At 42.1% G+C, this 16,630-nt stretch overlaps 1 protein-coding gene across 2 annotated transcripts in view; it reads left to right on the plus strand.

Moving 5' to 3' along the window:
- kcnn3 (potassium intermediate/small conductance calcium-activated channel, subfamily N, member 3) overlaps positions 1-16,630 on the plus strand; it is a 68,781-nt gene that overhangs the window by 47,628 nt on the left and 4,523 nt on the right. For both annotated transcript variants that reach the window (XM_049584417.1, XM_049584418.1), the window contains exons 7-9: positions 1,591-1,701; positions 12,114-12,241; positions 15,970-16,039. In XM_049584417.1, the coding sequence (XP_049440374.1) occupies positions 1,591-1,701; positions 12,114-12,241; positions 15,970-16,039 (309 nt within the window). The remainder of the gene's footprint in view (positions 1-1,590; positions 1,702-12,113; positions 12,242-15,969; positions 16,040-16,630) is intronic.

A 16,630-nucleotide genomic window follows, 5' to 3' on the forward strand; every position in this document is an offset into this window, starting at 1 on the left:
ATCAGCCGTGTCACTCTGTGGAGATTGCACAGGGAACCCTGCTGAAATCAAATGGATGCGGGCGTATACACAAACAAACTCTCATACACTCGCTCGCACGCACTCACCAGCACACGCACGCACATACACACATATCCTGCCATGGCAAATCAATCAGCACCCTGCTGTTTTTGACCGAGAGGACAATTTTGAAAGCATACACAGTTGGGTACATGCACAATATACTGCAGTTGTACATACTGTACCATAGCAATTCATCAAAGGCTGTTTTCCCTAAAGCACAGACATGTATGAACACTCGAAGGGTTTTCCATCGGCACTCATCATATTTTATTCATAGTTTCTGAATAAACACAAATAGAGTGGATGAGTGTATAGACGTGGGCACTAATGCCTGTTTGTTTGCGTTACATTTTACTGAACCCAGCCAAAGTTATTTTTGGCAAACCTGTCTTATCGTTCGAGAGTGTGCACGATGAAGTCCTGGCTATTTCCTACACGCTTCAAAATGTTGCATGCTCCCTCGCTCCCGCTCTCAAACTCCTCTCCTTATATATATCTCTTTTATTCTCTCCTGTCCTTTCTCCACACACACTCTCAAGCAGGAAGGAAGAGCACTCATACATTTTCATTAAACACTCTTAATCTTAATGCGTTACTTATCAGGAGATATGTGACCTCATTAACATTGCCTTCTTCTCCATCTTTCTCTCCTCCTATTCTGTACACACACCCTCGCCTGCTGCATTCAACCCTCCATCCAGCCGCCCTCTGTGTTTCCTCCCTTCCTTCCCCATTTATATTTACTCATAGCTCTTCACTCTCTTTATCTTTTCCTACCTTTTTTTTTTTTTTTCCCTCTCGGTGCCTGCCCCTTCAGAGGAACCTGTGAGCACTAAACAGCCCCACTCAAAACAGTGTCTAATCTGGAAGTTAATTAAGTCTGTCTTCCTCCCTGTGTTCCTGCTCCTCTTCTCCTCTCAAGCATGCCTTGCTGGTTGAGAGACTGCTGTCAGTCTCTCCCACATGAATTCACCGTTATGTCCCATGTGGGTCGAGCTGGAATACAGACAAACCGGTCCAAGTTACATACTTTTACACTTCCTGCAGGCCTCGAGCCTCTTGTGACAGGAGAAGACTGACACCACGTAATTCAAACTGACAGCACCCAATTAAATGAAATTAGGTGGTGTCAATCTTTGATGTGTTTTTTTTTTTTTTTTTAACTCTATTAGGGAGATGTTTTTTTTTCAGCTCCATATAGAGGCGATATAGAAGGGATCTCACACCAGATGGATTGGGAGTTAAAATAGACTTGGCTTGCCGCTCAACATGAGGAAATGTGGATCTGGAACAGCGCTATCCCTCTTAATCCTCTCCTCTCTCCCATTCACTTCTCCTTCTGTCGTGCAGCTCCCTTCCTCATATTTGTCCTCGTTCCCTTCAATCATCTGGGCTAATTCCCCGGCCAAAAGCCACCGATTTACCAATTCCTCCTCTTTACTGACTGACTCAGTGCTCTGTTTTCTCCTCCTCCTCCTCCTCCTCCTCCTCCTCCCTCCCTCCCTCCCTCTCTCTCCTCTCTCTCAGGGTGCAGGCTGTACAGCTCTGGTGGTTGCCGTGGTAGCCAGGAAGCTGGAGCTGACCAAGGCCGAGAAACACGTACACAACTTCATGATGGACACACAGCTCACCAAGAGGGTGTGTAGGCTTGTGTGGAGTGAATGAGTGTGTCTTGCAGAAAATATAGCAAAACTATCATGTGTAAAAGAAAGCACACGTTCTCTGAGTGGGACTCTAACACAACTGTATTTATAAAAGTATAGTTTTTATCTGTAATCTTCCATATGGGCAAATTTACTATATTTTCAGAGTTCTTTAGGATTGAAGACAAGGGGTGTGAGAGCCCGGCTAAACGGCTTGTCCTTTCACTGCCCCTCCTTCACCCTCCCCAACTACTACATCACACTATCACCCTGTATTGTTGTGACAGAGTGCCATGTTATTTGAGTGAGTGAAGGCAATAAAAGGTCATCTCTTTCTCACTCTCTCTGTTCTGCTCCCTCACTTACCGTCTCCCTCCATCTTCCCGATCTTTTACCTCCCACATGGCCGTCCCTCCACCCTACCTCCTCCCCTCTCCGCTGACATTTGTCTCGCTTACAGTAAATCCCTTTTCGCTCTCTCCCTCTGTCTTTCTATCTGTCACCTTCGCTCCTCTCCCTCCTTTTGTCCTTGCCCCCTCCCTGCCTCCTTCCCTCCATCTCTCACGCCCTCCCTCCTTTGGTCCTTTTCAATTTTTCATACAGTTGAAAGACCCAAGTTTTAAAAATAGCTCCCATATCAAATATGTAGGGTACATTATGGCAGCAGGGTATCTGGGTGACAGAACGTGGTTGGGTTATCAATAATTGCAGTGTGGATAAAATATCGACACAGACGCTGGAGAGACTCCCCGCTGGAGCCTGGCTCTCACCTCACCTTCCTGCAGGTTCTGGCCATGTCAACCAGAATGTGTTTTCACAAAGTGTTTAACACCTTCAGGGTGTGTGTGTGTATGTGTGTGTGTGTGTGTCAGCAGACCATCTAAAGCAGCAGTTCCCAACCTTTTACCCCAATATATATTTGGGGGCAGCCGTGGTTCAGGAGGTATAGCGGTCATCTGCCAATCAGAAGGACAGTGAGTACATAGTGGTCTTGGAGGGTTTTTTGCTATTTTTATCAATGCTAGCAATGGTGGGTCAGTCTACGGGTCAGTCAATCCAACCCTTTGGTCCACACTGAAATATCTCAGCAGCTATTGGATATATTTGTAGTTCCCAGAAGATGAATCCTGATGGTTTGGTGATGGGTTTCCCTCTAGATCTGTCAACAAGTGGACATATTTGGCTTTTAGTTGAATACCTTGACTACTCATGGATATGCTGACATGAAATTAGCTTTGGCTGTACCTAGTATTTTGAGCTTAACAGCAAGCTAAGTTGGTGGGCATTGTAAGCGTTATGCCTAATTGACATCTTGGATGTATAAAGAGAACTAGTCACAGAAAGAGGGCACTGGGCTTGTAGGTCACATGATGCCAGTGGGTCAAATAAGACCTTTTCCGATAGACATCCATTGTGAAAGAGACATAATAGTTTTTAGGTACTTCCTTGAATAACCACTTAAATAGCTCTTATTTAAATCATCCATCCATTTCCTGTAATTGCTTGTCTTCTTAAGGATTGTGGGGGGGCTACAGCCAATCCCACCTAACACTGGGCAAGAGGCGAGGTACACCCTGTACAGGACGCCAGACTATCACAAGGCTGACACATAGAAACAGACAACCGTTGACGCTAACATTCACACACCAATTAACCTCACCTGCATGTCTTTGGACTGTGGGAGGAAGCCAGAGAACATGGAAAATAAACCCACGCTAACACGGGGTGAACATGTGAAGTCAGCAGAGGAGGGTCCAAAACTGGGTTCAAATCTGGAACCTTCTGTGAGACGACAGTCCTAACCACTGCACCATCGCGCAGCCCTAATGTGAATCATTATGTCCTAAAAGTTGTAAAATTCGTGTGAGTGAGCCCTAGACCAAGGGGTTAGAGGAAACACTAGTGCGCCTGCTCTATGGGCCCCAGGAAATGGAAGATCCAGGTAATTTCATACCTGCGAGTCCAACTTTTTTTTGGCTTCATGCGCCACGGAGCAACTTTTATAGGAATGAACGGGGCCCTGTCTCCATCACTGTATCCAGTTTTATTTATACATCCATGCTTGACATCAGCATATTAGCATAGTCATTGTTAGCATATTAGCATGTTTGTGTTAGCGTTTAACGCTTGCGTTGCTGTAGACTGTTGTTTCAGTAGGTTTAATCAAGTTTGCGTTCATGCTACTCATACAAATGAAAACTTTTTACGAATGACAGTTGGAGATCTTAATTAATTTATTTGCGGCTTTTACTAACTATACCAGCTTCCTAACTATGCTTTGTAGCAGCTCATGGTATTCAGGTGTAACAGTACAACAGACTCAAGTTGGTTGGAGGCATGTCCTGTGGAGTTGTGTTACCGTAGCTGGTTGTTGTGACTGTAAATATACTAAAGAAGAGCCTCAGGCTAATTTGTAATCCATTTCTAGGTTTATTTTGCTGCTGAACACGTACAATATATGGATATATTTTAAATCAAGTCATAATTAGTTTTCCAAATTTCTACAATCTTTCTAAGTACCCCCTGGCAACTGTAATCTCATGCTTCTTTAATCTTTAATTTTTAAATAAAAATTACAGATGGGTGACAAAGTGAAGGAAAAAACTAAATTGTCTTAGAATAGAGTCAGACCACCATGAGCCTCAAAAACAGCTGAAGTGCTCTGTCTGTGGAGCTCTAATGAAGGGATGAACACCAGTAATTCACAAGACAGTCCCTCATTTATAAATATACAATCTTTATTTAAACTCTTTGAGATCAAGATCTTTTTTGTTACAGAGACATGAGTACAACAGTTAGGAGGAAAAACAAACACAGCCAGACTTAACAAAGGACATATAGCATCAGTCACAAATATCACTAGATAGATTGAAGATGACAGCTTATATCCTGTCATTTGGTGTCTTACATGTTGGTCAAGATCTTAGGTGTTCAGCTGGGTTTAGATCTGGTGACTGTGAAAGCTGTAGCCTTTTATTCACCTCATTTTCATATTAACCAAACCATTCATGACGTTTCTCCATACACATGTGCTGGCTTGGTTTGACATCAGCAGGGATTTGCGTCTCCATTTCAACAGGCTCCCCAGCTGAAAGTATGCCTTTAAGTGATAACGCGCTTATCTTGAGTCATTAAGGTTTAAAAGCAGCGGACTGATCCACGGCTAAAGGTCCCCCGTTATTTTGCAGCAAGTATTTTACCATCACATACTGTAGCATGGCAGATAAAAGAAGTTAACCTGTTGGAGGTGAGGTGGTTGCAGAGGTGCAGTGAAAGCCTGCTGTCTGCAGCTCTTTATCATACATCTCACTGTGACTGAAGTATAGCTTCCAACAAAGTTCCGCTAATTCTGTGGTAAAGAGATTTCATGTCCTGTAGATTCTGAACAATAAAGGTACCCTGTTTTTTTTTTCATGTAAAAGTTTTTATTGTGCAGCAGCTAGGACTGCCCCCTAATAGCTGACCAGAAAGGTCATTCGTCAGCAAGATTTCATTGGTTGCTTACTCTCAGAAAAAAAACAAACAAACGAAAAAAAAACAAAAACATATGACTGGACCATGTGGGAATTTAATTTGAAAGGACAGAAACAGGAAGAGGCCATGTTCAGCAGTCAGACAGGAGTCACGTTACAAACCAATCACAGCCGACAGATATCTTTCCCTTCTTCTGTAAATATTCAGTCTGATAAATACGGAAAAGTTGATCATGTTAGTGCAGGGCTACCCAGAGCTTTACATCTGTCCCACGGACGATAGGCCTACACACTTATAAACAGCTCCTGGAAGAAGATCAGCTCTGCACTCAAGTGTGGGATCATTTTGAGAAGGTGAAGGACGAACCCAAGGTGATATGTAAACTTATCTTCATTGGTCGACTACAAACATGACGTATCATCTGAAACATGGAAGTAGCTACATGCCCATTAGCCCACAGCGTCATTAGCAGGCGGCTCGCTCAGTGTGTGACGTGCACTTGTAGATAAAATATAGGCCTATATTAATGAAGGTTCATTAGTACGGTTTGTATTTCTCTGTAATGTAGCACAGTGTTAACAATGTTACTGATAATATTCTTTCTCACACCTTGATCTCAAACCAGCAAATTGGTGTAGCCTGGTTTCACTCAGCGCAGCCAAATGTGCCAGTGGAAAAGCCCTATCAGTGAGCCCTGGTGCACAGAAGCATCTGCATGTGATGTGTCCACTCTCTTGTTCAGGTTTTCCCTTTAATTTGTCCCCCGTCTGTATATTCTTTGTAATTTTTTTAATGAAGTCGAGTGCCGTTCATTACATACATACAGATCAAAGTGATGTCTATCACCCCCTAGATAAGGGAGAAGATCATGCCATACATTTTGAAAAGAGCGTCGTCTTCAATAAAGTGAAGCACTATCTTAACAAAGGCTGTCATCAAGTAAGGGAGGCGCCAAACAGGATCTTCATTCAACACAATGCAGCGTGCTGCTTGGTGACATTTCCTTCAAAGGGTCTCCGGTTTATGCGGTGGTAATTGTCTCATGCCCTCTATTACTGAGAGAGCAATGATTGAAGCTGTTGTATGCACATTGATTTACATGGCTGGGGCCATTCTCTGCCATATCATCGTAACAACAGAATACATTCACTCAAGGCTTTATAATGAATAATGCAGCGATAGACTTTACATCCTGCTGTCATCGTATGTGCACGCACACACACAAATAGACACAAAAGCACACCCACTGGCTTTCTACATCAGTGAAATGGCGTTTCCTTCCCTTTGAAGGATTATCAAGAATGTCAATTAAATGCCAATCAGCATCGCTCTTAGCCAGTGGACTGTGTTGCTGGTAGTGTCTGTGTTTGATGTCGTTGTCTTTATCTTTTACATGTGTGTTGTGTAAGAAAAAAAGTCTTGGGTGTGGTTGCACAGAGCGGGAGCCCTAAAACTGCAGGCAAACTAACTTCCTTAGACATCTGTGTACCGCACGGATCATTTTTAGTTCAAATGTGTGCAGTATTTTTTGACACTCTCTGACACATACTTCAAAATATTTTCACTTTCCATCATTTGCGTGTTCTTTGCTTTCATCCTCAGATCAGATTTTTAGATGCGGCTGACAAGACGGAAATCTTGAAATCTTGTGTGGTGCAGATTGGGTGCAGAGGACCTGATAACCTTATCAAGGAGGATGATGTGCTTTAAAAACATCCTTTAAAGTTCAGTGCGCAGGGTTAATTTTCATGCAGTGTTCAGTGAAGTGTTTCTCTCCCTTTGATAGGATTATTACAGATGTTAATTACATAACAGTTAACACAGCCCCTAAGTCGCCCATGTATGTGTGTGGTTGTTAGGTTTGATGTCAGGACTGTGTTGTCTTGATGCAGAGCGTTAAAGGTGTGTTTGTAAAAGGCTGGCACTCGGCTTGCAGCTCTGTACTGTGTTTTCACACTGAGGTATTGGTTAATTTAAAGCGCTGCTGAAAGTCCATCTGGTCAGAACATCTCCCTGAATGTCCACAGAGTGCTCTCGACACTGAAAAAGCAGGACACACTTACTGTAGGCGCTAAGTCAGTGGAGTGGAGTGGCGCGTCCTTCCTTTTGATAGCTTCACCATGTCAATTAAATGCCATTCATTGAAGCAATAAGCCAATTGAGCATGTGAATATGACTGTTTCTGAGGTCAGTGCTTTTACTTCAAGCTTATTGAAGTCATGTTGCAAAGCTGAAAATTTTATCTTTCTATAGATTTGCACTGCGACTGTGTATTCTGCCTCCACTCTGGCCGATTGGTTAAATCAGAGCACTCTTAGCAGTCCCTGTGGCATATTCAGAGCTTCGCCCTCTCTGAATATTCAAAGTGCACTCTGGGCTCCGGCCAAGGAGGAGGTGCTGCAATGCCTTCCAATGTTTACACCACTAGCCAAATGGGAGCAATCTAACCCCCGAAGATTTTCTCTGCTTAGCTAGCTTTCACTCCACACAGTAAAAATAACTCCCCTTTCCGACAGCCTTTTAATTCACACGCAAGCCAGATGGATCAGTATTAGTGCGGACGTATTGTGGCATCGACAGAAAATTAACTTGACATCCAGTGAATGCATTTACACATCCCTCTGATGTTTTCACTTTTTACCAATTGAACCTGAGTGCACTCTTCTTTTTAATGGAGCGCTGTCTGGATCTGACCTCATTCAGGGGACACACAACGTATAAAAGAAGCCAATTATTATTTTTATGATTTCATTGATTTGTTTGAGCTACCGTCCTTTAGTTTGTGTGCATTTATAGATCTATAATAGTGTGTGTTTGTGTGTGTCTTGTGTCTTCCCTGTGTCATCATTCCTGTGGGGGGAAGGTCGGAGCAGGTAAAGCCACATGTCGCTGTGGCACATGGATGAGGTGGGAGGTTGTTGCCAAGGTAATTGGTTTGTGTGTTTATGTTTTCGGCTCTCCTAGAGAACAGCATCGCATCTCAAGCACCACGGCACCTAATTAGTAAATGCATTCTTAGGTCATCAAGACTCTCCTGGGTTGGAAGGGTCAGGTGCCTCGGCTTTCCCTCTGATCTTAAAAAATCATCTTCATCGCTACAGAAAATAAAGAGAAAACAATCCTGGATTTTTTCCTTTTCCCCAGCCCAGTTCTTTTTTTTTTACCATCTGATGTCTAAATATTTGAGAAAAAAACCCTACTGTTTTTAATTATTTCTGTGGGATTTCTAAAAATATTTCTTTTTGTACTGATTGACTTATACTCCATAATGTCATCAACCACCCAACATGCTGAGGTGTGGGAACCCCTTGTTTTAACAGATTTCTCATGTACCTGCCATAAGGTGTGCCATGCAGGGGAGCAACCAGAACAGATCTTTGACCCAAACCAGCCATATGGTCCCAACATGGTTGCCCAAGTACATGCCATATGGTCCAGGAATAGCTGCCGCTGCTGTCGTTTGGCTTCTCATGGAGTATTCTTAGCGGCTCATGTTGAGTCTTTTATTTTTGTAAATGGACTCATTTCCTACTTTAACTCCCAGGAGGAGAGGGAAAGAAAAAATAAAGAGGGAGTGGTGGGGGGAATACCTGTAAGACGCAAACAGTGTGGTATTATTAGTCCCTGTCGTTTGCATGCAGAGCAGTCCCCGGTTTTTAAATGAAGGGTGAATCTTTGGCATCATCTAATTAAATGCCCTGAAGCAGTGCAACAGGCTCCCTCTGCACTGCTGGACAGATTTTGGAAGTTTGTGTGAGAACTTCAACAGTGAGCCGGCCGGACGGACACAAGATGCCATCGTTCATCATATTTCACTCCCCCTGCAGTGATTAATCAACTGATAAATGGGATTTGACATATCAGTTTACCAACGGGCCTGTAGATATCAGGGGTTTTATATGTGCTCCTCGGTAACCTGGCCCATGATTAAAACTGGAGATAAGACATAATCCAGGCAAATTAACTTTTTGTTTACAATCACTGACATTCGTTTGCAAATATCCTCTCCAACAGTGTGAGCCGTGGTGATTTTAAATTTTACGTTACGCTATCTAAATCCTCATAAAGACTCTCGCAGATATTTCAAAATTCATCACTTTGTAGAATATCTTTTTAGGAAGAACAGGATCCGCTTGAACCTGTCAGGATTGGAAATTGCCATGGTCCTGGCCGAACCTCTCAAGAGAATAATCTCAGAGATTTATGCCCTACTGTAGTACTCTGATTCTTCATCTTATGATTCCCTGAAGCCGAACAGGATCTGGAGGTTACACTTAGTTCTGCAGATTGGACCAAGATTTGCAATAGAATCTTGTCAAAATGTACTTCAACTTCTATACAGGAACAAAACTTAAAATGTTGGTGCGGTGGTCTGCTCTGCAGGTCCTCACGATTGGCATGTGACTATCACAGATAACGGCTACTCTCGCTGTGGAGAAAGTGACTCATTATCTCAATCATAAATCGTCCAAATCATTCTTTGGAAACCCTTTCATTCCTTCCTGCAGAGACTCTGACTTGCTTGTCCCTGGAAGGCAATGACTAATTGTTTTATCTGCAAGTGCTATTGATTGATTTATTCGCAGACAATTTATTTGTTAATATTTTTTATCTTTTTCTTTTTTTCCTCTTTCAATTTAATTTTTATATATTGGAGTGCCTGTTGTTGGTTTGGGGTGGGATTTTTTGTGTGTATGTATCAATCAGCAACCTCCAGGGCTGAAAAATGGAGCCAACGTCTTAGTGCCAAAAACTGCAGTACCTCTAATGGCCACTTGAAGCTGGCTCCGAAAGTGAGTCAATTCCCATAGACCTCCATGTTAAAATGCCCAACTTTACAGCAGAAATAAACATGTTTACAACCTGGCAGAAAAAACTGTTTTGGTCTCTATAGCTACTATCAATATTCATGACAGCTGTACGGGGGCTGAATTTTTATATAACTTGTATACTTATAACTTATAACGTATATACATTTTATTAAGGCTTAAAGTTACACATATTTAAGAGCGGGGCAGCTTGAGTGACAGGCTGTCTGTAAGGCGTCACTACACTCTTTGAGTTAAATCCACCCCTTGCTCCTCTATAGCCCCAACCTCTTGTCCAAATATGGTCATTCCTGACTACAAGAAAAAACTCAAGGCTTCAAAACAGGAGCCGTCGTCCATTATTTTATACAGTCCATGGTATATATATTTATTACGTGTATATATATACATCTACGTTTCTTTTGTTGATGCTGAAGGTTGCGTTTTGTTACAATCAAAAATCAATTTAAAAAACACTATTTGAAAAAATGCATTGCGACCGTGAAGATATCAGCAGTGATGTTGGTGTATGGTGCCAAAGCCTGACTAACAACATGTCTTCATTTTGATGATGCCTCTTTAGGAACTTTGCAGCTCTGTCAGTGCCTGTCCTTCCTACACAGATGGGAGTTCTGTAATCCTATTGATACACACTGGGGGATGAGGCTCAGAGGGAGAAACACGGGATGGCAGGCTTTACCTTTCTCCAGCCCTAGATTTACATCCAAATCCCATTGGTCATGGCGTGTGAACTGAACACATTATATAATTTTTATTTGGTGGGTTTATTCACGAGATTTACATATTACGTATCAGTGGGCAAGCTGCATAAAAGTAAGAATTAATAAGTTTGTAATGCTTACTGTCAGAAAGAGTGATTGGTAACATGAGTAGTTAGCTGCATGACTCCATCACCTGGAGGGGTTTTATATATCATCTATAGTATGTTGGATTAGCTCTTTTAGATTTGACTTCCTCCGTGTCATTGAAAACACATCTGCAAGGCCCAGGGCCTCCTACTCTCTTCATCTGTGGCCAATAGTGTGTGTTTGTCTGCATGTGTTTACGTGTAGGCGTGTATGTGTGTGAGCAGTCCTTGACTGCAGTGGATAGGTGCTGATTAGCCAAGCTGCCGGGGTCTTTTGTGCTCCTCAGACGGGGGTATAATTGTTCTTTGTTCAGTGCTCAGCATCTCTTTGAAGTCTCTCATTCAATTTATGTCCTTACAGATTCTCTCTCCCTTCTCTATGTTATCCACCCGCGCTTTTTTTTTTTTTTTTTTTTTTTTTTGCTGGGTGTCAGACCCCTGGGTTGTAATTACATAGCAACCTATAGAGATGTATCGTACAGGAAAGATAGTTGAGCATGTATGGATTTAAATTAATGTGACAGAATCATGATCCTTGTCCACAGAAATCAACGTGAAGCCATTTCATGAAATCACAGCAATCACATGTTCAGATGGTACATATTAAAAACAACTGAAGCCCATGTCCAGTAAACCGTAGAAAATTGGCCACTTTGCTATTAACACTGGGTGGCTATCAGGCTTTCCATGAGTGAGCATCATTACAAAGGCTATTCCTCTAATATGTCTCATCTGCAGGGACGAGCACCGTCTTTGACAGCTAGTTTAAGAGCAGCAACTCATACTGCCATTGTTTCTTTCAGTTGCTGTCATAATTAAATGGAAGATCACTGCTTCTAATGAACTGTGGTTGTACTCTAGTGAATTACTTCCAACCATCCGAGATAATGCAGCCCCTTAGAGTTAGTCTAACATATAATGTGGCATATAGACAGACCAAGAGAAGAGAGAAGTGTGTGTGAGGGAGAGACTCCTGTTGGTTCTCATTGCCAAATCTCCCTAAGGAGAGAGCTGTTTATGCGCGCATGAAAAGCATTGGCAAGCAAGCCGGTGTGTAGAGAGAGACAGAGAGAATGAGGGCAGCCTCTAAGAAGAGAACGATGGTTTAGGGTTTTTTTTCTTTGCTGGGAGACAATGGAGAATGGAGGGAAAAAGAGAAAGACACCAGGGCTGGGTAAACCTGTTGCCTGCTTCAGTTGCCAAGGGCTACCTGTTGCTAACAACGTGTGCGTATGTGTGTTTATTGTCTGCGAGCAGATAAAGAACGCAGCGGCTAACGTGCTGAGGGAAACCTGGCTCATCTACAAACACACCAAGCTGATGAAGAAGATCGACCACTCCAGAGTCCGCAAACACCAGCGGAAGTTCCTCCAGGCTATACATCAGTGAGACACCACACCTTACACCCACACGCTGAAAAAAAAACACACATGCACACAAGCACATGCACACAACAGTGCTGCTGATGAAGCCTTTGAAATCAGCTGTACTTTCTATCCACCCACAAGTTGAATCAACGCTGATAATCAGATAAATGCATGAATCCTTGCACACACACACACACACACACTCACACAAAGATGCACACAGACACACAAAATGAATCATCATCTGCTAAAGGGCAGGTTCACTCCAGGCAAATACAGTTGTGGGACTGGATAATGAGTGTATTGTGTACTCTACTTAGGAGTGTTGTTGGCGATACAAAGACATATAGCAGAACTTAAAGGAGCAGTGTGTAAGATATAGTGACATATAGTGGTGACGATAGCAGATTGCGACCAACTGAAGCTTCTCCCCGTTAGAATACCTTCAGTGTTCATTGTTCAGGAGGTTTTTCCCCTGAGCCAAATTATCCACAGAGGTCTCTTCCGCTCCTAAACAAACGTACCAGGTAATTAAAACACTGAATAAAGCAATTTCACATTACAAATCAGTGTTTCTCCTACGTTGTTCGGCATATCGCAGATACGCTGCTAGCCCAGCGCCTGCTAATGACTGCTCACCTATTTTCTGTGATTACAAAATGTGTGCTCACCTTATTCCTGATTCAGACATTCTGGAGGTTTTTACCATGACCCATATTATCCACAGAGGTCTCTGCCGCTCCAAAATAAACAGACCCAGTGATTTAAACTGGTAAAAGAGCCAAATTATACACAGAGGTTTCTTCCTCCCTATAACAAATGGACCAGGTGATTAAAACATGTAAAAACACAGAATAAAGCAGTCTCACGTTAAAAAATCAGTGTTTTTATGACACTCTCTTTGTAGCAAATAGCCCTATCTAGGGCCAGTGTTTGGTTTGTATGTTCTCTGCTACTGTAGAAACATGGCAATGCAACATGGCGATCTCTGTAGACGAGGACTCGCTCCCTATATAGATATAAACAGCTCATTCTAAGATAACAAAAACACAACAATTAGTATTTTCAAGTGACTATACTCTAAAGAAAACATACTTATTGTATTATATTCCATTTCAGCCTATATATCCCCCTAAATCCTACACACTGGACCTTTATTAAAGGTCTGTGTTGTTAACTATTCTGTCTCCAACAACCATCCCAGTGTTTATGCACTTAAAAAATATCCCCCTAAATCCCACACACTGGACATCTAACAGTGCATTGTAATTCAGCTTCGCCATACCATTGTTTGCTTATATTTGCATGGCCACAGGGGTGGTTGTCTTGTTAAAGGTTGTTTTACTCAAAGATTTTTGTTTATCCTCTGTCTAGCATCACAATTAAGCAGCCCTTGAATGCCGCTCACTCCTTTGATCTCAAATGCTTCGGTCTAGGCTTGTGAACATTAAACAAGTGCCTGCAAAAGCCAGAGTCAAGAGACCTAAGACTCTTTTTAATTGTGACACGAAAGGGCTAATCCTGAAGCATGTGGACTGTGGCTGAGATGAGGCTGACTCTGCGAACACAGTAACAGGGTGATTTTATGGGGATAGAGTACATTTTCTGGTTCAGTCCTGTTAACAGAGAGACACGTTCATCTGGAGGTGCGGCTTTGTGAAATCAGTCTGTGCTTCATTATCATGGAGGAAGCCACAGGGTTTATTTTATGAAAACACAGATTAGACCTTTAGTTATTATATTGTGTTTGTGAGAGTCACCAAGTCTTATTTTTAATTGGACTGAAGAAATTAAGAAATTTATTTTATCTATTAGCACTCCATTTCATTGATTTCCCTTTAGGCCTGATTCCCCTTAAGGCTTGTTAATATCAAAGGACTCATAATAAGCTAATCTTTAGGTAAATACTATGTTAGATGCTTTAATATTCAAAAAACACATAATTTTTTCACATACTGTCTGCTTGAATATACCTGTATTCACCCTTTATGAAACGCTCTGTTTTTGCATCCATCCTGAAAAAGCCCAGTCTGCTCTTAATTGGTCATCTTTTCTGGTTCTTCCACATCTGAGCTCTAGTCTAGTCTGGTTTACAGGCAAAGATTTCTACATTTGGACTGTGTGCATTTGTCTCTTTGGATGGAAATTTGACATTTTACAATATGATTCATTTAAAACTACCCTGTTTATGTACTCTAGAGATTGAAGTCCCCATGATATTAAAAATATGTTTCCCAAGTGTGTTAGTTGATATTTATATCTTGTTTTATGCCAAATATATGTCAAAAAATCTGTATCAGAGCGATTCTAAGTGTTAATTCGTAGGCAGCTGGACTTGCTTGAGTTTCTTTAACCTCTCATCCAAGAGGCTTCTTCAGTTCTAACATCAGTTACCGTGACCTGGATGACTGAGAATCTTCACCAACAGTATCAGAGTATTTTTACAACAAAATCACTGTGTTTTCACGGTCTGTTAAACATTTCATATATTTGATGATCCTGCACTCAGGGGAATTAATGAAAGTTCATCCAATCAAATGAGAATTTAGGTGTCTAGCTAGCCACATCAGTCATATAAATCCGCACTTCACTGTTTTGTGGGCTGTAGTGGCTAACAGAACAACATGGAAAGCATCTGTTTAGATATTCAAAACAATGTGGCAGAAGTATAATTCATTCATCTCTCTCTCCTCCTCTGCAGGTGAGGGAGGTGTGTGTGGAGCCAAAAGTCAGCTTAGCAGCGGACTCTGCTGTAGCTGCGTATCACGCTAAACTCTAAGCCTGCCCACTTTTTAGTGGTCCAATCAAATACAAATAATTTGTCTTAAATCCCTCCTGTAACTGTACGCCACTCAAATAGAGTGATGCAGGGATGAGGTTTATTTGTAGGCCAACAGGAATGTTAACATCGCACTGATTCCCTCAACAAAAAGCCTATGGAATTTGTCCATTGGATTTTTAAATATTGCAGAAAATAAGTTTATTACTGACACTTTTTTTCAGCAAGATAATCTTCACAAATGAACACCACTTTTATGATTTTTAAAGCTTAAATGCAATCGTCAGAAGTAAAAAGCTAACTTTAGGCAACAAACAATATACATCATGGTCGCATGATTTCAACGTCGCTGCCACAGCAAAACTGTAAACTGTCAGCGTGATGTTTCTCTGTGGTCTCACGGAGCCACTTTTTAAAGTCACCTAAAGGCTTTAAAATTCACATGTGGGGTATTTACCAGTGTATTTCATGTCATAGAAGAAAACTGGAAGGCTCGTAAACTAGGGTTGACCACAGACCTTATTTCAAGCATCCAACCAAAAATACTTTCTAAAAAGCCACTGACAAGGGGACAAGGGCAGTGCCAAAAGGCTAACTAATTTCCGGGTTTTAGGACTCATTCCTGCGCCACCCTATAATCAGTGTCTTTTGGAAATATGTCATAGTACAGAAGCTAAAGACGCTCCAACTTCAGTTTCACAGGGACTTTAATGCCTCATTCTTATTTCAATATTAAATGTATGTATATTTTCACCAGCATTACAAAATTAGAGCATTTCAGAGCACATTGTGTTCGTGCCTTCAAATCCAGCGACGCACTGCAGGTAGAAATGAAGCTGAATTAGGCAAGGTGACCGCTTCACAGTGTTGTTGTCTGGACCCGGAGGGATTAGCTCTCTGGACCGACCACTGTGTATTTATTGGGTTCCCATTTTGTGTGTGTGTGTGTGTGTGTATCTGTTTGCAGATTACGCAGTGTGAAAATGGAGCAGAGGAAACTCAGTGATCAGGCCAACACACTAGTAGACCTCTCAAAGGTGAGTCACACACACACACACACACACACACAGGTGACACACACACACATATCTGTTCTCTTCATTTATGTAGGACATCCACTTCACAGACACATTACCATCGGACAGGTTGGTAACTCGAACCTAACATGCCTTTGCCCCCCAAAAATATACCACAACATTCCTCCGTTTCAATGATGACCTGCCGTTTCTGTGGCTTTGTGTCTCCTAGCAACCGGAACAAGTGTTAAAACAGGGATGACTGAGTGAGAGAGAGCGAGGAGGAAATGAGAGGAGGGAGGGGAGTGCTCATGTTTTTCTGTTACTGTGTGGGTGTCTGAGTGAGAATGTGAGCGCACATGTGTGAGTGTGTGTTTGTGTGTGTGTGTGTGTGATTGTGAAAGAGAGAGAGAAATAAAGGAGAGGGATCGAGTGAATAAGCAGGAAAAAAAAGATTGCACGCGGGTGTGTGTGTTTGTGTCTTTCCAAGGAGCAATGCCTTTAGCACCAAATATTTTGCAATTATGCCATCTCAGTGACTCCATCTCAATTGGCCACTTGTGCGTTTACCATGGTTACGGAGGCCAGGATGTGCAAGGCAGGGACACTCTG

The sequence above is a fragment of the Epinephelus fuscoguttatus genome, linkage group LG8 (assembly GCF_011397635.1).
Source record: "Epinephelus fuscoguttatus linkage group LG8, E.fuscoguttatus.final_Chr_v1".
NCBI lineage: Eukaryota > Metazoa > Chordata > Actinopteri > Perciformes > Serranidae > Epinephelus > Epinephelus fuscoguttatus.